This window comes from Lineus longissimus, chromosome 6 (assembly GCF_910592395.1).
Source record: "Lineus longissimus chromosome 6, tnLinLong1.2, whole genome shotgun sequence".
Classification (NCBI taxonomy): domain Eukaryota; kingdom Metazoa; phylum Nemertea; class Pilidiophora; order Heteronemertea; family Lineidae; genus Lineus; species Lineus longissimus.
In genome coordinates this window covers 20,674,952-20,701,999 of record NC_088313.1, presented here as the reverse complement: position 1 = coordinate 20,701,999, position 27,048 = coordinate 20,674,952, and the positions used below count along the sequence as shown (strand labels likewise).

Below are 27,048 nucleotides of genomic sequence, written 5' to 3'. Positions count from 1 at the left end.
ATCAAATCCAACATGCAAACCTTGTTTAACAACAGGTAGTCGAGATAGATGATGATGTTCTCTTATTTCAGCTTTACCAGTGCTAAGTAGAGAAATCAAGGCGACTTCATGTCTAGTATATGTGTATGATACTTGAGGCAGGTGGTGGTTGCTGTCAGTTAGAAGTGAGGAAGAGCAAGACTAGGCAGTTCTATCAAACTATGACTTGTCAAATTGATTACTCGTGGCTGATCAACAGATAGGAAACTTGTTCCTAGCATGTTTGTTTTCTGAAACAATCTGAGCCATCAGGTTGGTTTGAGGAAGGTTCATCCTGAAAATGATTGCTGGGGTGTCTTTTCAGGCTTCCACTTTGTTGATGCCTTATCAAAATATGGCGTGGTTTCAGCTCTCATGTCATCTCCTGCAGTCTCTGCCAGTTTGCCTAGCCAGCTTTCCTGCTGTAGTATACAAACTGATCATATGACAGGCAAACAATGTCCATGCCGATGACATCACTGTAGTTGTGTTTCATCCTAGCCTACCATGTTGTGTACAGTAGACCTTTCATCATGGTCATGGTTTAAACTGTGGAGGCATAATTCCTGTATTTCTTACCCAAGTTGACGATGAATTAAGCAATGTGCTTCCAACCCCATTGTATCTCCATCATCATAGATTATTCAAAACATGTTTTATTTTCCCATTTTGTCCATGAGTGAACATTCCTACTCTCAACATTAAAATTTAATTAAGTTGTAAAAATGAGTTGCTGCGGAACATATTAGATGAAAATGTTTACATCGGCAATGATTTACATGGCGGTTTTAGCTCTAATTGTGTTTTGGTTCGCCTGGCCTCAGTTGATTTCTCTTATTTTTAGTGAAACGGAAATAAAATTCAATTACTTGATTAAAAATTGGTCGTTTTATGTGGAAAAGTTTATGACATGACATATCATTGAATATTTGATACTCAAGCAGAGCTTAAAGTACATTGTTTACAAATGTATGTCCTATCATTGTGTATTTTGAAACAAAAGGAGCAGGCGGTATAAACTGGGTTACATTTTGAATGACCTGGAGTTGGGAGATGGAAGAAAGTATGATCTAGATAACTGGTTTTAGACAAGTTAATTGTAACAGTTGGTTATAAAAGGTGACCTATTGGAAAAGCCAGACCATTGAAGTCAGAATTGAAAAATTTCTCCCAACTTTTCTCCAATGAAATATATGAAAATGAACGTTGACTCAATAGAAGTTTCAGCGGCAGGGCTATCTGCCTAAGGGGAAATAGTTCCCAGCAAAATCAATGAAAACGCTTTTAGTCAAGGTTGAAATATGACCTCACAGTCAACAATTCCTATTTGTCTTTCAGGCAAAATAGCGCCACATTCTAATTGGTGACTTCAAACATATTCCGCTTCTCTCTCAGATATTATTTTTGAAACATTTCATTTTGAAGTGACAGATTCCAATACAGTTTGCCCAGAGGCCGATACTGTATTTGCAAACAAAATACAACGTTTATCAGAACTATGTCAATTTGAATGGAGTTTTCAATTTCAACATGTGAAGCGAAGCATCTGACGTCAGTAAACTTATAACAAGTTTTGAAATATTCCATTTGAGACTTCGATTCTGAGCCAAGTGACACAATGTCAACTGAAAACATGCCATAAAACTCTCAGATGTCATTGGAAAGTGGTCACAGTGTCAGAAGTAAATCTGTACTGGAAGACTGGAGCTTGATCAAGAAGGGCACGCTCCAATCTCCAATTGGTCTGAGTTTTTTGTAGGATGATTCATCTTCATACTGATAAGTTGTTGTGGACCAAATATATTTCTTTTGTATCTAACAAGTTTTTTAAAGTTGTAGGTTAGTATCAGAATAAAACTTCTGAACCATAGTATGTGCTTCACTTCGTGTCTTGTTGTTGCCATAGAAGGAGTAAGGACGGGGGGGGGGGGGGGGGGGGTTAGTGACTGGTTTGATAAGCAGACAATTTCAGATATTTGACGTCTCAATTAGATATACCCACCTCACCTTGGAAAGTTCCCAAACATTGCACAGTGGCGTGATTGATGATAACAAACTAGAATTGTTCCGACAACAAAGGGAATAGGGAATATGTTTACCAATGACAGAGACTAGCGTAGTGATCGTTCGATCATTATGAATAGCTCATAACAGTAACATTGCCATTCGTTTCCATCCGCTGGTGGATCAGTTCAAAAAGCTTAAACAATGCCGGGAAATGACTCATGATTTATAGTAGATCTATCGCATGTTGTTAATGACAGTTGCCAATATGGAAAGTTGCAATTTATTGTCAGAAGTTGCAATCATTGTAGAATGGAATTTTATTACAAAGCAGTTTTTGCCTTTGCTGACTTAAATTGGCAATGGCAAGAAGAATTTCAGTCCTTGCGTGGGGCAATTTGCATGAACATGTTTAAAACCAGGGGTTTTGAGAGTTTGCTTTTTGACTGAGAGTTGTATTGTATATGCAGTGAGTATGGTTTCAATACCTGTATTAGGGATGCACCCAATGGCAGGCCAGTCAGCAGATTCAGGCTGTGGTCCTCGAAATCATGGAGACAAAGCTCACTGCACCACAGGCATAGGCATCAAATCTGAAGATACTGGTTTAGTGTTAATAAAGGGGGTCAGTGTGTCCTATCTGAAACCATCTTCCTCTGTTGATTTCATCAACTGCAGTGACGTCATCCAGTTGTGCTGCTATGCATATACAGCACCTGTCCTCACCGTCAACTTTTTCCAGACGTCCCTCAATGTGAGGGATTTGTGACTCAGTACATGTAGATTGAATAGGCATACGACCGCTTGCCATAATTCAAAATATGAAATCTAATCATGATTTCATTTCCTCCATAACCCTCACGCAGATTGAAAAACAAACAAAAAACTCGCAAGCTCAAATTCTCTGGTGGTTTCATGTCAGGTTTCGTATGATCATGTACATAAATGTACAGTAGTCTGCATGACAGGCTGAGGTATTAGGTTATCTTTACTTAAACAGACTCGGTGCCTATTTCATTGCAGCTCAACAGAAGATTACTATAGATTTCAGCTTAGCGTCTTCCTAACAGTGCCAAGATTTCACAATCAACTTGACGAAACAAACCGTTGCGGTGTTGAGAAATAATCATCCTTCGATTGGTAATCACTGTTTTGGTTGCCTGATTTCCAATTGAAAAATCCACTATTGAAATGAATTTGGGTGATATTCCTTGGAGTGCATTATGAAAAAGTTTGCAGTGTTGCCTGTTGTTTGGATGAAGTGAATATCACCAAGCTTACTGCTGGGATATGACGTGGATTTCGGGCAGGAAGCAATTCTTATTTGAAGTCGGAAATTCCCATCAAAAGATTATGAAATATCTTTGATTATTGGGAAAGTAGCTGTTTCTAGATAGCTTCATTTGCATCAAAGGTATGGTAGGTTGTCTTTGCTCATTGCGGCAGCTGGTTTTTATACCCGTTCGTATTGCCCTAAACTAACATACTGGTTTCCATAATATGCTCTCTGGGAACCTAAGGTAAACGTCTCAGTTGAAAAACATAACGGCAGAAAGTAGCGAACATTCCAACATCCTGTATATACACAGACGTTTTTACCTCTTTTTCCCCGACGGGTGTTAAATTGGATGTTTTAAACTGACCTTTTGCCCTGCTGCATTGAGCTGGGAGAGTTCGTGGCTCTCTACTGTTCTTAGAATGAAACAGTCATGAATAAAAAAGTTGCAAGTTGCTGAAATCTATCAGGGTCCTTTGGTAAATGTTCAATATTTGGCGCTTAAGATGGTCAATTTCATCTATTCTCACTGTTTCTTGTGAATTCATCAGAATTTTAAACGAAATGATGAGAGAACAAATTAGATCAACAAACTATCTTGCTTGGCGGTAGGCTTGAGTGAACAATTGAAACCACCAGGGGGAAAAACAGGCGTCAATTTAGCCAGAGAATAACAACAACAGAAACATAACACATCGAAGTCTGGGAAGTGTCTTAAATCGTGATAAGCAGTAATTGAAATTGGATCTAGGAATTACGGAGAAAGTGAGACCAATTTGGAAAGTTTTTATTTGGCGGGGCTTTCATCAGGCGTTTTTACACGGTGCGGGTTCAAGCCGGATCGAGACTAGTTCAGGTACCAGCCGGTTCATTTTCCCTCGTGTAAAAGCGAACCTACCGTCCTGAACCCTCCTGGTCCGAGGCGGGTTCCGATCGCCGGTCTCGGGTCGGTGCAGGCCGGTGTAGGCCGGTGGAGGAGGGTTTATTTATGCGTGTAAAAGCGAACCGGCTCCGAGCCGGTTTGCACACGGTACTCGCGTGACGTCATTTGCGGGAATAGCTGCCGTGTTCCTGGCATGAAATTTTCCGCGGAAAGAAACTGCTGTGAAATCTTCAATTTATCGAGAGCAAGAGCTTTCTTTCCATACAAATGCTGTGTACCAAAGCAAAAACTCTGCATCTCACCGGCGCCATCGTGAACCATTTTGTATTATTTGTTGAAGGTTGTGATATTTTCGTAGCTCCACCGCCAGCAGGATTGATCAGCGCCACCAATTGACGATGTTAGTGACGAACCGGCCTGGAGCCGGATCGAGGCCAGATCGTCGAACCGTCCCCGTGTAAAAGCGAAATGAACCGTCCTGAACCGAACACGCCTCGTGACGGTTCAGGAGGGTTGTCTTGAACCAGCACCGTGTAAAAAGGCCTATCGAACGCCATTTTCACCAACTGAGAAAAGGCTGTTGAGTTTTTGAAATATTTCACAAGACCTGGCATGTTAGAACACCATCTTTCAGTCAACCTGAAGCATATGCTCCAGGATTTGTTGGGAGTTGAAATCTGTTACATGGAAACCACATTCAGCGTGTGCATTTTACACCTTTGGTTTGAATCCTGGTGAGCATGTGGCAATACACCAGTCTGTGAGGCAGCCGTGCGGACTCGGGTGTAAACCAGTCAGCCCACTCAAAACATGTTGATGCTTCTTAAAAAGTTCCATCAGACACAATTGTCCAAGTCCTGGATGAAAACATAGTTGATACACATATCCGTACTGTGGAAGTTATTGAATAAACTGAGGCTAGGGGTTCTGAAACAAGTAACAGTTTAGTTGGAGAAGGCAAAGACCACCTTGATCAAACTACTTGAGGTTGCCACAAATATGAGATTGGTAGATAATGATCCCTCTCGGCCAAGGTCCCACTAATGTGTCTCCTTCCTCTAAACACTCTCTGTCTCGTTGGTCATAACTGTATCTCCTTCAGCTCTTCCAAATATTTGTTAATTAGTAGCGTATGGCAAGTTTGACATGTTTGCCAATGATGTCCTGTGCAGACAAGTTTTAGGCGCTGAACAAGCAACCATCAATCTGCTCTCTAAAGCAAACAAGGCAAGTGCCAGGATTCGACTGTGGGTAAATACCACGCCGAATTGAACAAGTGAAAATGATGATGAAGTAATTGCGATGAAAATCGCTGGTTGGCGATTGGTACATGACGCGTTGAGTTGTTTATTGACGGACGGAAGGAGAATGGAAGCCATAAGTGTGCTTGACTAGACCGCTGGAACAGCTTGGTGTGTCTGGTTGATGCTTGGTTGGCCATAGCCGACATTTGGAGAGGAAAATAGAAACAATCGACTATGTCTCTGAATACTTTCAAATTGACTTAATAGTGCTGTTGAGACATCTGTTGGGCAGCCGCTATGAATAAAATGTTTCGGAAGCAAAATCTCATTGTACACATGGGCCTGAACATGTTATAACTCAGTCACAATTGTTGGAATGATATGTGAAATGAATTGAAATGTGGCAGGGAATTGATAACTACTTGCAGGTATTGAAAGAACTGGTAGATGAGCCAAAAAAGCAGAGTATATCGTATACCCCAAAGTGCTAATTGCGATCAATTATACGCGGTTCAGAGCATAATCTCGGTATAAACATCAAAACCAACCTAGAATTCCATTTCACCATAACTTTGTTATTTCTGGAACATTGCTGCCCTTGATCCTACGCACATCGAACTCAAACTTGGACTTGAGCTGTAAGATAGGATAGCATCTGTTTAGCCCGCAATGCCAACAAGCTGTACACACAAATCAAGCTTTCTACTCCAGTTCAGCATGTTTAGCCTGGGGAAGCCAACTTGAGCTAGCTTAGCTAAAGTTGTCTAGCAGAATTAAGATAGGGGACTCAAGAAATCTCCACATTGCTTTCAAACGTCAAGTAGATGTCTTCCTTGGCATTGCCTCTCCGGTTGAGTGTGTACATGTATGACTGTGGTATTGATGCTAGTCCATTAGTCAACATCAGGTTATATGTTTCACTCTGTGACACAGCAGTGACGCTTCTTCACTGCCCATGGTCTGAACCACCAAACCACCTGTCACTATTATGGATCTCCACAGAGGTACTCTGTTCATATCAATTGCAGCGGTCATGTCCAGGAGAATCATCTTTTTCTTCCCACAGACAGAATGAGCCGTAACATCTTTCTGTTCAAATGCAGAAGTGAAGGAATGCCTCCATGACCATCAGAGCCATAAACCAGCCATTTCTCATCGCCAGCAAAGTTGGCCAATTTGTCGTTCTCCTGGAGGTGTCAAAGGCCGTATATCTCATGTCCCGACTATTGCAAAAACACGTCCAATGCTGGTGATTCTGCCTTGGATTCGTGCCTGTCACTGAATACATATTACTGTCTTTGTGACCCCTCGACCAAGCTTTAATCAATCACATCAATAGCAACCGCTCTGCTTGGAAAAATCAGAATATTCCGCCAAAGGTTTCATGGCATGGCACTGCTACATTCCTCCAGGATGACGTAATTTTGCTTTCAGTTTCATCGTCAGTTATTATTTGTAAGTGCGGATATTTAAAATTAGGTTTGGTGACTGTTTGTTAAGTTAGAATGTCAATGAAGTGTTCGATTTGGAGTCGAATTGAACTCCAAAGTTCAAAGCAGAAAATGCTTATTGAACCTCTACATACTACAAGCGGCAGTGGAGTATGTTGAACTACAGTGGAGTCTATTGAACCTCTACATACAAGCTGCAGTGGAGTATGTTGAACTACAGTGGAGTCTATTGAACCTCTGCATACAAGCTGCAGTGGAGTCTATTGAACCTCTACATACAAGCTGCAGTGGAGTATGTTGAACTACAGTGGAGTCTATTGAACCTCTGCATACAAGCTGCAGTGGAGTCTACTGAGCCACATATATACAAGCTGCAGTGGAGTCTATTAATCCTCTGCATACAAGCTGCAGTGGAGAATGTTGAACTACAGTGGAGTCTATTGAACCTCTGCATACAAGCTGCAGTGGAGTCTATTAAACCTCTGCATACAAGCTGCAGTGGAGTCTATTAATCCTCTGCATACAAGCTGCAGTGGAGTCTACTGAGCCACATATATACAAGCTGCAGTGGAGTCTATTAATCCTCTGCATACAAGCTGCAGTGGAGTCTATTGAACCACATATAAGAGCTGCAGTAGTTTCACATCCTCTTCTTGGTAATCCAACCCATAGATTATTTTCACAAATATTCCACCTGCAGAACCTGACCTCATTCTTTCATTCATAAAAAATCTGGCTATGATGGAGAGACACCATGTGGCAGTCGATGGAACTAGCGTAACAGGTTGAGACATTTACCAATGAGTATTTGGGTGGGGGATACAACAATTGAGTTTGCTTACTTTAATATTTTCATCAGTTTTGGCATGTTATTCAGGTGTTGAGTTTTATCTTATTGATGTTGGTACTCGATTGCTATTTTAAAGGCTGAATTGATATTTTGTAGGTGTTGATATCGATATGTTTTATATGTTGTCTTTGTGTATATCTGAATTCAATATCTGTCTATGATTCCTTCTCCACCTTGTTATTTCCATTCGATTATAAAGAATTCAAATGATTCAATATCATCAGGGGACAGATATTTTCTATTTGATACATATTCACTGCTGAAAGCATCGATTATTGTGATAGCTAGCTGAAAAGACCTGTTTTCTGCTTCTCTGGCTGTAAAAACTTGACAAATTTGGTCTGACCTCTTCACCTTGAACTTACAAGTAAAAAACCTATTTTCTAATTCTTGGGGGGGGGGGGGGGAGATTCCAGATTATTCTAAGAACAAAAATATGCAAAATAGAAAGGACATTATGCGTTGTTGACTTGAAGATGATGCTTACTCCACATACACATATGACCACCCACCCACCCCCAGACACATCATCTATTCATCTCATTTGAACTCCATCTGGCGCCTAGGATCTGGCACAATATGGTTAGCTCAGGCTACATCTCAGTATTTATGAGATCAAAATGAATCACCACTTAGACCTAATTGGAAATTTAGGCTAAATGGCCCATTTTTCAAAAAAAAACTCAGCAAAGTTTTATTGATTTTTGACGTTGGGTATGAAAAACATGGTAAAGGCATTGCCTCTAACGTTATAATGCCTTACTGGTATGATGTAATGGAGTTTTATGGCTGCCTCTGAAACTTTAATTTTTGTTCAGTTTCAACTAAAATTAATGTTTTGCGTGCCGAGTTCTTAATCCATTCTGTGTGGCTAATTTGCTGTGATGACAAAGACGAAATTGTTTGAATTAACCTAACAAATGAAGTTTAACAAGGCATGGGTTAAACTAAGTCCTGAAAGTTCCAAGTCTGGAGCTATTTTACCAAATATATTGTCAGAAAATCATAAGATTTAGCTATCTTGGAAAGCATCTTGTCACACTTTTCCTAACATGTCTGTCCACGTTTCTCTTTACAGGAAAATCTCCATTTGGTTTTGGCGATGACAACCATCTACTGGACGATGGTGGCCTAGACCAACAAGTGCCAAACATCAACAGTCCCTCACGAGGATCACCAAACTCGCAGTCGGGTATGGAACGGATAGAACGATATTCTAGGAAAGTCTTCGTCGGCGGATTACCTCCAGATATAGATGAAGGTAGGCATAGTTTTGAACTTCATGGTCAGTTGGTCAAAGTCAGTTTCCTAACTTTGAGCTAATAACCTTGGACAATTGCATGAAAGTGACAGTTGAATGTGGTGGTGCTCAGTGGGAAGCTTAGCCACCTCTGAAGTTTTGAGTTGATTTACCGTTGGGTGCTTCCTGCTACGGTAGATAGGACAACTCCCTCTAACGTCTGAAGTTTCCTCAAGTCATACACTTTTACAGTAACCAAGGTTAACTGACTGACATTTGAGCAATTGGCAGTCTACGGTACTTTTGTCTCCAACAGGTTATTTCGATTCATTCACTCAAAGTCATGTCCCCAGTGTTGCAGATTCCATTCTAGGAGAGTGGGTGGCAGTGCCTCTTACCAGAGGGACACATCAAAGATCTCTCTCCAGCCTACGTTTCTTTCTCTAACCATTATCTTCTTACACAAGAAAGCCTTTTTTCCATCCTTCCTTTCTGTGACAGTGCTAATGGCTGTGTCCAGGCATGTCATCGTTGGCTCAAAATAGCATCCAGGCATAAGACTTCAGCAGATTCTGTATGGCTTCAGTATCAGTATTTTGTTCCTGTTTGGCCTACATGTTTGAGATGTCTGTAAGGCAGAGATGATGTTTCTGAAAGAGGCTCAGTCTCTTATGAAGTGAATCTATTTGTAGTAGCCTTTCATGGTATTGCCCCATTTGAAGTCTTGGAATACGAGGAAGTGTATCCCAAAGTCATAACATCAGTTGTATTGAATTATCTTCCTAATGCCATTATAAAAATTTAAATTTTCATTTCAACATAGTCAAGAATGTTCCTGATGTGATTTCATATCATGACATTTTCATGTCTCATGAACATACTAGACAAAAAACTGACGTCAAATTACCTGTGAATAAATAAGGGAAGGCATGGATCTGGCTGACCACATTTCACCGCTGATTACCTCAGGGACTTCCCTTTGTAATCGATGCCTAAACAAGTTTCATAGCATTCAAATGAAGCTTTTAAAAGTTGGATTCGGATATTGAAAACCCATTCCGTGTGTTATTTAAAAAATACAACTCCTTTCATGAGTTGAGGGAAAATTAGCAAATAGCATTATTGAGTGGCGTTTATTTGAATCATCATTTTGCATGGCTGGTTTCAGTAGATTATTTGCGAGAGACGTGCTTGGATAGCTAATATTCAAAAGATGTGAGCATGATTTTTTTTCAAATTCAAAAATTATCGGCTCGTTTTCCAAACCGAGACACTAATTCAAGGTCAGTGGAGACAGTGATTCATGGAGATGTGAGTTTCTTTAGAGTTCTGTGGTTCATAGCGTAATGCAGGTTCACGTGCATTGACGTCTCAGTCAAACATGGTAGAAATGCAACCTCCAGTCAGAATCTGCTTCTCAAATTTCTGCACCATAACACTCATCAACAGAAAAGTCCTCGTAAAAAATCCCATAATTTGATATTTCTTCTGTGTCGTATTTCAAAGGCGTGTGATGTGATCAACCAAAAGAAACCGATACACAAATGGTATCTTTCAAGGATGGTCTCTGGTCGATATGTGGCTGATCTCACATAATCAATGAAGCAAGATTATCTCGAAGACCACGTCAATACCAACAACGAACACAAGTAACGAAGCTAGGTTAACTCAACGCTCAATTTTGGATCAATGGAAACGCTGTTATAGAACTTCTTCACCAGTCCATGTTGGACAACTTGTGAAGAGTTCCCTGTTGCTACAGAGAAAACACTTTGCCTTAGATTTTCCACTAACGTTTCATGATAAACCAAAATCTGGCACGAAGCCATCCGAGGTTTATTTCTGAACACATTATGCTATAACCCTGGCAACAACAACATCAGCGACATTGGAATTTTCATCTGATGACATTAAAATGCTATTCATCATCCCTGGATCAGTTACGGCGGATTCCTTGAGTTATCAGCAGCAAGAATGAGACCTCTTGGGGTCGACTCTGATTTCAGTGGGAGTCATTTCTCCAACATCAGCATGTGCTGCTCACTGGTGTATGTCAAATACTAATGTACACAGCTCTACACTCAACGTAAAATCTCTTTGTAAGAGCTGAACGTTGACATTCTAAATCCGTCATAGCTAGTTCTTCCATGCTCCATCAGCTGCATGTATATGAGTATTTTGACATTTCAAAGCTACTTACTTTGTACTTACCGCGGGTAATCAATAAAATTTACTCCAAATCATAACATTTTACAAAAGTTGTAAGAAAAATTGCGAGATGGAATATCTTTTTGTGCAGTGCCAACAAACAGAGAGTGAACTCGAAGATTGTTGGTTGAAATTTTCCTCATTGCTGCTAATCGAACATGAAAGCTGGGGATTTATTACAAATCGTCATGTTTTAGGAAGTGGCGGGGATGTGGAAAAAGCATCCACCTGCATGTGGGAGAACGATAAGTCAGCGGATAATGACATCAAAACGGAGGAAGCAGGAAATGACCAGCATAAATCCACAATAATGTCTTGATTTATTGGACATTGGCTTTTTTCCTTGGACAATGATGGAGTCATGCTGGGACTTTTATGGTTGGTGACTTGATCAGCATTTGCTGTTGATCTAGATGGTATAGAACATGTCTCAGAAAGTGTGGATTCCTGATCAGAAAGTAAGAATTTCAAGTGATTGACTTTGCTCAAATGTGAAAGGTTGAGATAGGAGTATGAGATAGAAAGCAGTGAGCTCTGTCATCTGATGAGAAATCTTGTGACTTAGGAGAAATTTATTTGAATGAACTGATTGTCCTCAACATTCTGAAACTTTTCGCCTGAGTGTTTGAAAACTTACGACTCCCTGTGCACAATACATCATCACAAGAAGACACAACTGTGTAATATGTGTTGTAGCATATTATCATATCCCTTCATTCCACCGTAATCAATATCTCTTTAGATTAGAAGCACATGAAGTATTGCCACTTAGAAACTACTCTCGAAATTGCTTTGTGATGTCTTGGCAAATCTTGGCCGATATTATAAATCGTGTTTGTGTGGCTCTGGGACTACCATATGACATTTTCACAATGAATTGTTAGCTTTATAACATTTGTGGAACAATCTTCAGTATGGTTGTTTAGGACAATTCTTCTAAATTTACTTAACGCGACCATTCAACCTTGGTCCCATAAGTGGTCGTGTTACCAGGGTTCCACTGAAGTTGCCTACAAAACTGGTTGTCAATGGCATGTTGAGTTGTGAGTTGATTCCGCAAGTCATTATTCCTCCACTGCCAATAAAAACTGCAAAGCTGTAATTAGAGCTGTTGATTGAAAAAAGTAATGTCTTCTCTCAATAGCTGAATGTCTGCAATATCTTTCTGCTGTTGATGAGCAATTAGTTTGCCTTATTGGCGGAACTGGGGAGTTTCATGCCACTTGGAAAACATCATCAGTGATGCTGTTCATTGCATAAATCAACAGCCCCAACATAAACGAGACCTGTGGCAGCCGCTATCTTTGAATGTCAGGCATGACAGAAACTGAGGGTTTTGTCATGTTGATCGCTTCGTTCAAAATCATCTTCCGATTGATTTGCTTGTCACCTTCAGAAATGAGAAAGATACGAGTATCTTAGAAACATGTGTGTAATAACATGTTAGAGTTACGGTGCAAATGTCCTTCCCATATGAGAATCATCTTTGAAAGAACTGCTTGAAACTTGAGAAACCGGAGTATATTCATTTGTATCTGCCGTGGTAGCTGGTCTCACAGCAAACAAAACAACAAAATTAATCAAACGAGATTCCCTATCCCTAGTGAGATTACGCCAAAACAAACTCTGGTCACATTTCCGTTGAATGTCTTAGCCGCTGAGCCATCCAACATCCAATACCATCAAATAAACACGCCCTATGTATCCAGCCCAGAATCCCCAACCGCCATCAATCTCCACAAATACTTGTTCCAAATCTCCTAAATCTTAATCACACAATTCAATCTTGCGCCCAAATACCCCGGCCGGGAGGTTAATCAAATTTTAGCGATCATTTAAACGGGTGGAGCTAATCTCTAGAGTTCGCCGCACTCTCTGAAAGAGAAGCAGCAGTGAATTAGCGCGCTCTGAAGATATGTCCCAAGTTTACCAACTCGGACAATACACATCTGATTGATTTGGGCGTAATACACTAACAGATTGTGACAAGGTTTCATAATGCCAAGAGAGAGGTGAAAGAGATAAGAATGATTTTCAAATTATGTAGATTCTGCTTAGGAATGGATCCATCATAACTGTCAGGGAACAATTCAGGCTCAGAAACCCCATTTTCGCCACAATACCTCAGCCTTAGTCTTCATCAATATCAGAGAATTCCTTAATATGAATATGTATGTTGTTCACCTTAAATTGGACGAGAATGATAATAGAAATACATAAGTGATATACTGAGGTGAGATATTCAGTCTGTTGTGTAAGGGATGGTTACGAAACTAGGAAACAATTGTCAGATGGCCAATTTGGGGTGATTTACAATGGTGGCCATTGTAGGCTCGTTCATCATGGATGAATCCGGTATGCTACGGAGGCGGACGAGGCCACCAGCCTCTCTTCAGGAATGTATAAATATTCTTCTCATATAGAAGTATCTCATATGATACATGAGAAGGAGTGGTGGGGAATTCTCCATTGGGTGTTGGTAGGTCATCAACATGCTTTCAATCTCTCTTGTTTTACTCTTGGAAGTTCCTTGGAATGAAGCTGTTATGTGACTTCTTTGGAAACCTCTCATTGAAAACTGCTGAGATGCAACACTCTTGTTCCTTGAAGAGAATCTCAGCAGTGTCACTACATGTACCATGTCTCGCCTCCGTGATGTACATTGATGCAGTGGCTGCCTGGGCTCATCTCGGCAGAGTTGTACGTTGGCTTCCAAAGATGCTTTCCTTGATGAGTCACTGCTAAAGGTGCTTTCTTTACCATTTCTTATTGACAACGCTGTCACTGTGTTGTAGAGTTGTCTCATAACTGTCCCGGTTTGCTCATCACTTGGTCTGGTATCTCAGTGTGTTCTGATGCATTTCGTCATCTCTCTTGAGAGGAAAGTGACAATGTATATGTGTTTTCTGCTGGTCTTGCTGGTCAACTTGTTATGGTTGAATATAGCTTCTCTCTTCAATGATTGAGACTGAAATACAGGAGTTTACGGTTTCCTTTCGGGACTCCATACTTTCAAATCTCCCGTGGAACAAGATCAATCATCTCAAATTAAGCCCGTCTTGGCGTACTCAGGTAATTTCATTAACAAATCCATCTAAAGATCCCTTTCTTTTTGTGTTGAGAACGCATTAATCAATTGAGACAATGTGTATTGCCGTAGAAGGAATTCAAACGGCCGCTATCTTTATGGGTGTACTTTTCGTTTGTACACGAATAAATTCTACTCATTGAGACAGATCGTCTCAAATTTGCCAACCTCAATCTCGCCTCAGTAATTTCATTACCAAATTCATCTAAAGATTTGGCGTCGCTGTTGTGAAAGTGCCATGCACCATTAGTAGATCTTGTAAATTGTCCACATTCAACAATTGGCGTAGTGCTCGGTAAAATGGATCATTCACCTCTGCTGGAAATAATATTTAATCAATCAAATCTGAGTACTTATACCATTATGGGAAGGCGTGATCTCCCCTTGTCAGTTTGACACCCTCAGTAAATATTAGTCGACTTGAATGACAGAACAAATTTGTGTTATCACCATGGATTTCCCCTACGTGACCATGCGTAAGTGTGGTAGCCTTGGGATTTTGTCTTTCTCGGTTGATGCTCAGTTGAGCATCCCTTTGCACCCAGCATGAGTCTATGACTGATGGGGAACTCTTGATTATATCTCCCAGGTGACAAGAAGTAAATGGTTTCAACCTTGAAATGAGTCTGAGATCCTTGCTTTCAGGAGCTTTCCCTTTCTTCAGCACTTAGTTGACTGTGCAGACATTGTACAGAGAAAACTGAGGCTCCTCTGAGAGTCATTGCACCTTAGTTGTGTTAGAAATAAAGGATTCAAGATTAGGAGTGGGTCAATTGGGAGAAATATCTTTTGACCATCTGATCCAACCATTATGAAGGCAGTTCTAAATGAGATTATTGCCAAGTCGGGCGCCCTTCAAACATGATATCAGTATGCTCCGGATGGATAATGGAGGCAATGCATGAATAATCTGGCTGAAATATGCTGACAGCTGCTGTGGCAATATATCAGTGTCCTCTGTTCGTCATGAAGTTGTAATGGTCTGATAGCAATGGTCAGCCTGATAGTTTTGAGCTTGGCCTGCACAGTTGCATGCATCAAGCCATATCAGATCTCACGCTCTCAGATTCGTCTTCATTTGGCAGAGTACCTGCATCCTAACACTGGATTAAAACGCTCTGCTCTCTGCTCCTTGATGAGTCCAACTCTGGCGCCACATTGTGTCTTCCCCAGCCTCCACACAACTTGGAGCCGCTAGCCTCTCCACATCATCGCTCCACCACTCCTAGATCGTGATCACAGCTGAACGTGATCATCACAGCGTTCACCAGTCGCAGACACCCACATTATTTCATCCACATCACACCTGTTAATTAAATTTCGCTTTGATGTTGGTTCGTGATCCAACCATGTTTGGCCTGCGAGGGATCTTGTCACATCTTCAAGTCAATTTTGAACATTTGATTGCGAAGAGATAATTGATCCTAATTTAATTGGTCCTTTGTTCTGAGGATGCTATCATTTGAAATATTCATCATCTTTACTTGAACAATGTACATCTTCTGTTATGTCTGTCTAAAGACATTTGTCAGGTTTACCACCAACAAATTTGGCAAATTAGATGTTGCCCACCCTGACTTCTTACACATTTGATTATAGGAAATCATATAGTGTAGAGCTTTCTTGTGCCGACTTCGCTTGAAACCACCCCGCGATCTTGTTGATCACCCCCTCTTGACATTTGCCTGACAAATCTGGTGGCACATTGCGATTACAGGGAGCCATTCTTAATCTCCATGTTCTGGAGGAGGTGGCAGGCACTTACCTCAAGAATCAATTGCTTTTAGTGTGTCGCCTTCGATGAGCTTCAACGCAAGCCCGCCAGTCTCATACCCCTTCATATCAGCAATTCATATTCCATGATTGCTAAGGGCTGAAGTCGTAATGGGCACATTGACAAGCTGCACGAAATCCCCCTGAGATAAATCTCGTGCGATTTGTATATGAAAAACATCTGATCTTTTATGGCGGTGTTGATGTGGAGAGCCCTCAGGATGGAGCTGGGTTCCATAAACCCTTCAGTATTGATTATATGTGGTTATAATGTATGACCCTAGGATATTTAGAGAGTGAGTGATGAATATCATATGTTTGCCAATGCTAATATTGCCATTTGCCACCTCTTGGTACTAAGTTTGGTCACCGGTGGCAGGCCCTATCTGGTGCAGAAAGGCCACCACTCTGCTATTCATCATTGGTTTTCCAGCTGCCAGCTACATGTACTGATCAGTTATTTCCGCTCTTCCTTTCTAATTAGATCATTGTGTCTGCTTTTGATAAAAAATCAAGATGCGCTGGTTTTTAGTGGCCGAGTTTTTCTGGTAGATGATCAGCTATCCCATTAAAAAGATGAAATGAGCTGTTCATATTCAGCTTTCGTTTCAGCCATGATTTTGCATGCAGCTTGTTCCACACCCGTACCCCAATGTAGAAAGGGTTTCATCAAACCTAGTCTGAAACTTGATAGTTGCTCATCATTGATAGAAGAGATGAAACATGTGCTCTTTACTATTTTTAGTAGCAGTGCTAATTAATTCATTAAGTCGCAGTCATGACTAAAGGAAGCATTGAGTTTTTGCCTACTTTGGCTTGATCTCCAATTTTATGAGCCCATTCTTCCGAATTACACCATTAACTTTTGCTGAATGATTTTTTGCCATCTTGCACTAAAATTCAGAGTCTGCCATATTAGTGGTAATATATTTTATGACACTCTGTCTGTACAATGCAATGCAACGCATGGTTTGGAAAGCCAGCAGTGCAGATTACGTCCCTTTACCTGAACTAGTCTTTAGGCTGAACTGTTCTGTAGAAGTACCCTTCCCCCCAAACTTGTGGCTCTTCGTCTCACCAAGTCAAATCAGACACAGTGATTCCCCTCTGCTAAACTAAGGTGAGACATAGTGACACCATGTCACTCCCACTGACTCGGGGATCTGACTGTCCTGCCCAGTTATCCTCCATACTAGTTTAAATGTCACTCAGGTCGATGACAATTCTAATCCACCTGCCACAGTAATGGATCCATGATTATAACTGACTTACGCTCGGGCCATTAAAACATGATCTATGAGGTTAAAATGGCCGCTTTAGAATGTTCTCTATGAATATTGTATGACAGTTGCTCCTAAACTGCATGCAAATATGAACTATTTATACTACATTAGATACCATCTATGGGCTGCATGCAGAAAAACCTCATAACAGCAAAGGTGAAGTGCTTGAAAACTAATAGAACCTACCGTAGCTATTGACAAAATAGTCCAGCTTGTAAATAATTTACAGACGGTAAGTTCAGTGTACACACAGGCAAAAAAAGTCATGTACATTATGCTGAGTCGTGGATAATCATGTGCCATTATGTTGAGTCACAAATGATCTTCACATATTTCGTGAACTTCTAAACTATTTGAGGAAAAACATTGCTAATTTGTAAGTTTCATCAACAAGAAAAAACTCCTAGCGATTTTAGCAATGTGCGGAGAGGGCAATTAATCAAGCTAAAAGTAGTGTAGCGTGTCGATTGGTTTTTGGGGTTATGAGTAGATCAGGGAATTAATGAGACTTATTGGTAGAAGATATCCAATGGTATTTGTCTTCATTTGTTTTTGTCAAAACACTTCAACACTGAATCTCTTGTTAAGAAATTGACATAAGAAGATAAATAGTACTTCAAGTGAAGCTTCTTGAGGCACTATCTCAAGCTCTGGTGCAGTTTGGAAGTAGTCAGATTTGATTGGAACCTCTGCGTTGCTGTGATGAAAACTCACCTCGCATCCGACTGAGCATATCTGGGGGAGGCTTTGCCGTCTCCGATCAACAGGACCATGATGCGTTCTTACAAGATCAGCAGCTCCCTTCTCTCTCTGATTACCTGTTTGAACCAATCCAATCATACATTGTACATGTAATGCTCTCTCCTTATAAGATTATATGGTATACCAATTTGGAAGTTCTGATGAAGTTTCCTCAGATTCAGTCAGATTAGGGACTGACTCTGTGGGTGTGACAATAACTCTCTTGCTAAGTGAGTGGTCCAGATCTTGTCTTCTCTTGCCAGTAAGACTCTAATATGATCATCACACCGTACAACCACTCCTTGGGAATGACAGGCGCTGTCCTTATTCATGGTACGCCATTCCAATCCTTCAAATTGAAGATTGCCTCCAATTAAATTAGTTTAATTCTGACTAGTGGTTGGAAGCATAACCCTCGGGAATGTCTACATGTAGCAGGATCGACGGCACCTTTAATTTACAGAAATTAGATTTTTCTCAACCTGAATGGAGACATGTTCATTTAACATTTACATGCTACGGTTCAATTCTCTCTCAACTTAACTTCACTTCAATATTGTAGATTCTAATACAATGCACTTGCTTGCTTGCTCATGGTGAATTCAATTTCATAACCAATTTCAAATTATTCCATCTTGCTGCAGAATCAAATGAAATAAAATTCAACATTAAGATTAGCACGTATAACTTGGATATTTATTCCCGAGATTTCTCAATTCAGTGACTTTGAGACTGCCAATGATAGCGATGTATTTTATTAAGGAAACAAGCGCATATCTCAATTGACAGCTGGGTGCATTGGAAAATCATTTTCCTTAATCAAGTAGAAGTATACAGAGAGATAAGACAGCGGATGGTAAGGCCTGACTGTCACATATGAAATTAGAATGGATATTTTGGAATAATAACTGTCAGTGTCACAGAGCTTGGCGGCAGACAACATTTTCAGAAATGTTATGTCAATTGACCCAATCGTGTTGTTCCTGTGCTTTTGCAGGCAATGAAAGAAGTCCATCTGGAGAGGTTTTCTCTGTATCTGTGTCATGGGGGGGGGGGGGGGGGTCAATCCCTGACCCTATACATGTCAGTCATTCTACAAGTGTAAATAAAACAGAACTGAATTGGTTGAATCTTATTGTTGACAGAAAAACAGACGTATATTTGCACAACATGCTCTTGTCACATGACTGGTAACATGTCAATATTGGGTGTGAAAAGGTATCGCTTTATACTGCCAGAGCAAGTGGTTCTATTGACCTGGTTGTGAAAAGCAGCTGAATATTCAATAGTAGGACAACATTTTATCCAACGCAAAAAAGTAGATGTTGTGCATTGTCATGAAAGTAATGCTGCAGCCAATGAATAGAGCTTCTTTCGTGCCATCCACTTTTTGCTCCAGACCAACCTTGTAGACGCTATTGGACATACTAGCCCCCAAACCCTGTATCTTATTAATGGTTTATATTGCAATCATCTGGCAAAAAAGCTTTGGGGATTGGCAAGTTATTATTCAAAGCTTTTTCTCCATAAATCATTGATGGGAGATCACGTGGCATATAGGAGGATGTCGAATCTTGTTTGGCCTTGAGTCGCTTGGCTGACATGTCCTATAATGGCTATATGGTGAGCATGAATTGCTAACAAGCTTAGGGAGGGTTTGGCAACAATAGCATGATGACCTTTCAGATTTCTTCCATAAGAGAAATTTTGAGAAAGAAGTGGATATTGAATTAGCATAGGCAAACTTGCCCCGACATATGTTTTTTACAGCAGAAATTGAGGTTTGTGGCCAGCAATGTCATATACAGGGTGTTGAGATATGAAGTGAGATTTTAGAAGTTGGAGGGATTCAGAAAGCATCTTTTAAGTATGAGTCATATTGAGACGAGTTACTGGTCAGATGGCTCAGCCAATGTTGCTGCTCCTTCATCTAGTAAGGTCAGGCTGTTGAATCAGGAATCTAGTCTCCAGTAATCTTCTCAACACTCTCCATGGTTACTACTATACTAGCCAATCGTCCCCTTGATGGTCACTTAGGTTCATTTCGTTGCACTTCCTCATCACCTAGCGCACTAGAAGAGCGTCTTACACTTCATCCAATTTGTCTTGACAAGTGGTTGGCCATTCTGATAATGGCAAGCCGACAGCACCAATTGAAGGGAAAAACTGGCCAGGTTGAGTTGATTCAGAAGTTGATAGTATTTGTCTTCTCAGGAAGTCCAGTCTGATGTTTTCTCAATTTTATCTTTTTCAGAGGAGATCACAGCTGCATTCAGAAGATTCGGACCTCTTGTGGTTGACTGGCCACATAAAGCAGAGAGCAAATCTTACTTCCCGCCCAAAGGTAAGACCAATTATCATCTTGCTGATGGTTATGTAGTAGATGGTATTCGAAGGTTAACTTAGATCAGTGTGTTCAACAGAAACCTGAACTTTCACTTGCAATCCTATCAAGTAATTGATCCTTCCCTTGTGAATAAATCCTGAAAGTCAAGGACAACGGCTTAAACTAATTTGACACCGCTGGCAGAGGTGACCCTTAGTCATCGAGTTGAAAGGACGAGGGGCAAACTTCACAACGTGTGAATCACATTTTGAACCCTTTTATGAAAGACATGGCCTTGCTGCAAGTGATTTCAGCCATTTCTCTTCAAGTTTAAATAGCCTTCTTCAGTTCGTTGCACAAACTTAATCCAAAGAGAAAGTTAATGGTGATATACATAGAAATTATTGTACAGTTGTACTTGCCAAATCTCAAGTAGTCTCTTGGTCTTTGTGGCGGATAGATCTCACCAGGATTATACCAGAATTACATCTTCAAACGCAAACCGCCTATCCTCGATCAACTCAAGACAATTCTCCATCATTTTAATGTCTCATCTTTGTCTGATTGTGCCCATCCTCGGCGTGTAATCTGGAATCTTGGCTCCGCTAAGACGAGACACCAACTTGTACTAAGTTTGCGATTTAATGGGCATGCTGAGACATCATTACATCATCGGGCAATTTCTTATTTCACGTCAATTCTACTTTGACTTGCTCTTTCATCCTTGGACCATTTGGCCAATGCAATTTGGGTGAATGCCACCGTGTGACTTGCTTGTCATCTGTAGCTTTAGCTGGTATATCTATGGTTATCAAGTTGGTTGATTGATCTTTATAAAAAGGGCACTACGATATGTAGCATTGTGGCTCTCTGCAGATATTTTGAAACCTGACCCTGTCAGTATGAGCATGGGTACTGAAACTCACACCACCACTAGCTCAGATATCAGGACAGTCAAACTCAATACAATATCACACATGAAATCAGTTACACAATACAATTCTGATTCATATCTCCATCTCTAGGGATCTCACCGAGCCCAGAGGTCCATGGTATCTGACAAATCACCCGAAACGTGATAGGCAAGCACTTCATCCTAAATCATATTTATAGTCCCAATAATCATTTCCTGGGTAGCCTTCAAGGGCATCACCAATTACATTTGACAAGTCAATTTCAATCGGCGATTGAATGGAGATATTTGTGTGTATCTATTGGTTGATACATGGGGTTGATGATTACACTGGCGTCTCTTTTGCTGTTGGTGAAGAAAATCTTGTCTTCCATGATCCTGTGGCTGTGTTGGTCATGAGTGGCCGTAAAATGAACTGCGAGTCTGTTCAGTCATGTGTACAAACCAATCTTTTGGTCAAGAAAGTTTGTGATTCACCTATGTTGAGAAGTCATGACCCAGTCGAGGTCAAGGTCATATTTAAGTTCATGGTCTCATTCAAGGTCATGTAATCTTCAATTAAGGTCATTGGGAGGGGTATGACTCTATGAGAATGACAGCTTCTTGACTGGGCACATGTTTCATATTTAAGGAATTGAACCCGAGGCGGAGGACCTTGGTTGAGTTACCAAGACACTCGAGGGTGGAGCTAAAATACAGTCCAAACCCGAGCCGACAGGCGAGGGTTTGGACGAAATTTTAGCTCCACCCGAGAGTGTCTTGGTAACTCAACCAAGGTCCGAAGCCGAGGGTTCAATTTCTATTCTAAAATACCTCAAACTTAAAAAGATAGGCCACGAAATAACTTGAATATGTGCGAATTTGGCAAATTCCATCCATCGCCTGCCCGGAGCGCCGGTAGCGCCGTTGTTTACATTATGTTACGGCAGCCCGTATAGGAAGTTCGGATCGGCTCGCTCAAGTGACGCTAAAATCCGCGCAAATGGGCTATTTGGAGCGTTTTTCTCAGCAAATATGTGTAGTGCTCATTAAAAAACTTAGGGTGGTTGATGCTTCCTTGGCTGATTTGTGTTTGAAGCAGTGTTTTGAGAGCCTCAAACTTCTGAAGTGAGCTGTGTGCATGGTTCCACATTTTAGTGCAACCCGAGGGAACTTTGGTAGAGCATCTTGGTTGCGTGTCCAAAACACTCCACTCTCAGAACGAGGCTTATGCATTTTCCATTTAAAAGTTGACTTTACGGTACCAAGGTATTTTAGAATGCTTTTTTGAAGCATTCATTCCACTAACCTAAAGAATTATTAAGTCTTTCATCCTTTCAATGCCGATTCAGACTTCACTGCCTTGCTGGAAAGAAAAAAAATTCAAATGAGCCAGGAAGTTTGTTAACTTTTATTCAGGTATTGATCCACAACTTTTCAGATTTGTAAAAAAAGGTGACAGGTTGATGAAGTGGTTGAGAGAATAAATGTACATAATCCTTGCAACAAGTTGACAAGATGTCACCGAATTCCTTCCTCTTAAAAAGGAGTGTTGAAATGCTGGATGGAAGAATTACACGCCAGACAGCTCTTGGCTGGTTTCTCCCTTCGCTTTGACAGATGGAAACATATCTGTCAGAAATTGGAGCGTTTTAGGTTTCCTTGCTTGGTGTAAACTGTGTGAAGTGATGACTATTTCGATCAATTCTGTTGTGGTACTCATATCCAAATCATCTGACATTATGGTGTCTAAAACTTTTAAATACTGCATCAATTTGGTCTGTCACACATCTTAAATTTCTGAGAAATCTTATATTTAGAAAAAAGTGAAATAGGAAAGGACTAGATATAGCAGAGCACCTCAGTTTACTACTTAGAATAGAATATAACAGCTACTTTCTGGGGTAGATAAGGCAATGAACAGAGTCAAGGGTTATTCAGTTCCTTTTGTTCCATTCGAATATGTTTGAATTTTGCGTCTCCATGCCGCTTTAACTGAACTAGAAGTCAGACTTGTGACCATCTGCTCGATCTCATCATGATCGGCATGACAATATAGATGAACTCATTTAACTGCTGCTAAGTCAAGAACCCTTCAATGGAATTGTAGTATCAAGTTCCATGGCATTTCGATTTCAGCTGCCTTTGGTAAGATTAGCTTGCAGGATGAAAAATGGTAATTGGATGTGCGATGACTTGATTTTGTCGCACCATCAGGCCGAGTTTCCAGATTTAGATTGAATGGTTGATCTTGGGCCGTTTTCACTCTGTTTTGGTCACTTCCGTGGCCCTGTCCTGATAATGTCCTGTTTGCTTGCATCTCCTCATCTGGTACAATATCATTGAAAGTTAGAATAGAAGAACCCTGTTCCTACCTGAGCCTGTTCTTTGCCACACCTCAGAAAAGTCACGGCTTGCTCTTTCTTCTGCTTTGAAAATCTTCCTAATTGATGCAGTCGCTTTTTGAGAAGTTTCCCCACTTTCAAAGTGTTTGAGCAAAACTGAAAGTGTTCATCTTGAATATTCTTGAGGGGAAGCTGCCTCCTTTAGCGAACACAACGTCATCAACGTGTCAGCACAGCCACAATTATAAACCCTTATCTTTGATGGCATACAATTAGACCCTTGGCGTAGTTCCCTCGATATCAAAGGCTTCAGCTCATTAGCGCCATGGAGAGTACTACATGTACCACATCCATTAAAGTCATATGGTGTACCGATGGTTTCTTTTTTGGAGCTCCTTTGAATCTTATAAAGCCGAAGGGACAAGTTGAAATTTCACTGCCATGGTTATATGATCCAGGGAATTGAAGTTGTTTTCGAAACTCAAATGAACTGTTCGCACAACAGGAGATTTTGCTACCCTGGTTTTCTTCTTATTTGGTGTTTAAAGCCTGAGGGACAAGGTGAAATTTTGCTGTCAATGTTTACCTGAGTAAAGTTCATTGTCAACGACTCTGTGGGGAATCGGAAGTTATTTGGCTGACAGTTGATGGGAATAGGGGACTATTGTTCAAGGCTTGACACAGCAATCCCAGGGTCAAACCTCTACCATCTCTCGATTTCTCACATGCTGCAAAAACATGATTTGGAAAGCTCTTATCGCCGTGATGCAAAAAAGCAGAAATCATAACATGCACACTGGGCAAAAAACATCCATCATATGTAAGGGTTTCAAAGTGGGACTTCCATGCTATGCATCAATATCATGGCTGGAGCATGGGAATGAATAAAAAAGCTCTCATTCCCAGTTTTCCCTGGACTCCATATCAGTGATTTAGTTTGTTCCAAGTGGAGGTAACCTTGATCTGCTGTACATACTGGGCATAGCAAGGGCTTTCTGAACAACTTTGCTTTAATCTAATGAGGGATTATGCCTGGGGTCATATCATCGTAGCGATTGGTATTCAAAAACCACTCCTGACTTCATGGCTTCTGCTTAAGATTGTCGAAGGAACGTGACTCACAAAGGCAGATAAAACCTTAAAGATATTTTTTGTTCCTGTTTAGTCATTGCTTGCGTCCTTCAACATTTTCAAATGATATGAAAAAATGAAGAGGGAAGGATGCCATTTTGTGTTTTATGTTTGTGCGGAGGCTGGCTTGAGTGGGAAAAGAAGGTTTACGAGGAGTTGTTTTTGTTGCCTAAAGCTATATCTGCTTTCTGTTTTGAGACGGTAGACAGTAGATTGCACTATGATCACAGAAATGTGAGCCTGCGGTGAATTCTTGATTCGCACTCCTCCATTCAACTTGTAGTTTACACTTCCACACAGCAAGAAGTGCTTCTTTTGCTCCACAAAAGATAAGACTTATTGACTTGTATCTCAGGGGAGGCATGTCTCTACTTAATGGCGATGAGCTGTACACAGGCAGACTTATTCACACCCGGCCCGCATACACTCACCGCTACAAGAAAAACACACTACTGATTGGAATTCGTGATGATTTGGGGTGTAATAGAGGAAGCACCTATAGTATAAGACCTCAGATCTATAATAGCAGCAAGGGCCTTCAAAAGCCTGTTGCCATCTGGTCTCCAAAGAGACAACTCAAATTCACTCCAACTTCAGTCTGCCATTGGAAGGGGTAATGTCATGACAGGTCTTCAACTGTTCTGTTGAACTGCTCTTTCCAAAGGAGTACATAAACTCTCAGCTGCAGCAAAAACTCTCTCCCAGAATGCAAGCCAATCGAGTATCGGTTAGATTCATTCATGGCCTTCAAATTCAAATCCTGGCATTAAAGCCAAATCATCGGTTAGAGCCCTTGTAGTCATTTTCCACCACTAATGGCATTGATGAGAAAGTGCATGCTTTGAATGCTTGGTTTGGGACATTGCCATTTAAAGGATTTACAACGGTAGTTGAAGCAATAGCTTCTCTTTAAAGTGAATTTATGGTGTTACTTATTGTGAACACGTTGCGGGTGCTATTTAGAGAATGTGTTCATGAATTCACGATGTCAAATTGAACGCTTGCTTTATGCTTTTGCTCTGTGTGCCAGCTACTGAATGTAGTGGATGTGGTTTGGGACGTCGATTGCTCCTTTGGATTGAAGGCCAAGTTCAGAAAACTTGACAGTTCTATGTTCTTCTCTTGCAAAAATATAGAGCTTTAATTTGCCAGGAATTAGCTTCTTCTTAACACAATATAACATACTTTTACATAATGGGAAAGAATGTTGAGTCAGTCTAAAGTACTTCTTGAAGTATGACCATCTGTTCAATTGGCTACTTGACTAGAGTTCTCCATAAAGCTTCTTTTCCCATTGGATGAGTACACTCTCGTCATGAAAGGCAAAACGTCGGAAGGGTGGGGAAGAGTTGAAAATCAATCATTCTGCTGCAGAGCTGTTGGTTCTGCCACTTCTCATTGCAGTCCACTTTCTATCTCACAAGTAAGGGTCTTGATATTGCTGTTGCTGAATTGGGTTTGGAACCCTTTGTGTTGTGGGTCATTTCGGTCGATACCAATCCAATATTGCATCTCTTGGTGGTTTTCGTTAATGGCCCAATGATGAGATGCTGTTAATCTTAATTCCATTGAGTAAATACCTTATCTTGAGGCCAGTCAGGCGGGCTTCAGCTTTGACCAGGATGGATCATCTGCTTCTTTACAGATCCTCTGATGGTTTATTTGGCCTGATTATCACATGCGAGACAGATGACCAAGGATGAGTTTTATATATAATAAAACGATAATGTCGCTAGGGTGGGCTTCATTAGCCCAAGTCTGTGACCTAAATAAACTGCCCACATCGAATATGGTTCATCAAAGTCTTCACAGTTTTCACCTGTGGGAAGTTGCCATTGCTGTGCCATGCTGACTTCCTGTGGTTGGTATCACTGGTGTCCCATGGTATACAGGTATTCTTGTGATGTCAAAGACTTGTCAACAGTTGCACATAAACCGATTACAAGTTTGAAAGTGAAAGTGAGACTATAACACAACTTGTCATTTTCTGCACAAACAGGCTACAGTAATTGGGATTCAATCAACTTCATCCCAACTTGAATCAAGACTCCTCTACCTCACTTTCCTGTGATGTACAGAAATGTTGAGTCAGCTGAGGGTGAAACCCATCGTGTAAGTGATGCTAACTTCTATAGAAAGCTTTTGCTGATCAGGAAGACACCCAGCGCAAATAAAAAAGAAACAAAATTCACAATTACTTGAAGTTGATATGATGAATCGTTTGGCTCTTTTGAGGCATGTGAAGTTTTCTTTGAAGCTTAGCTTTGTGCCTGTTATTCTGAGAGGTGTTGGGTA

At 40.7% G+C, this 27,048-nt stretch overlaps 1 protein-coding gene across 4 annotated transcripts in view; it reads left to right on the top strand.

The window, feature by feature from the left end:
• Positions 1–27,048, top strand: part of LOC135489318 (cytoplasmic polyadenylation element-binding protein 2-like) — a 109,451-nt gene that overhangs the window by 48,745 nt on the left and 33,658 nt on the right. For all 4 annotated transcript variants that reach the window (XM_064774625.1, XM_064774623.1, XM_064774624.1 and 1 more), the window contains 2 exons: positions 8,805–8,987; positions 20,314–20,403. In XM_064774625.1, the coding sequence (XP_064630695.1) occupies positions 8,805–8,987; positions 20,314–20,403 (273 nt within the window). The remainder of the gene's footprint in view (positions 1–8,804; positions 8,988–20,313; positions 20,404–27,048) is intronic.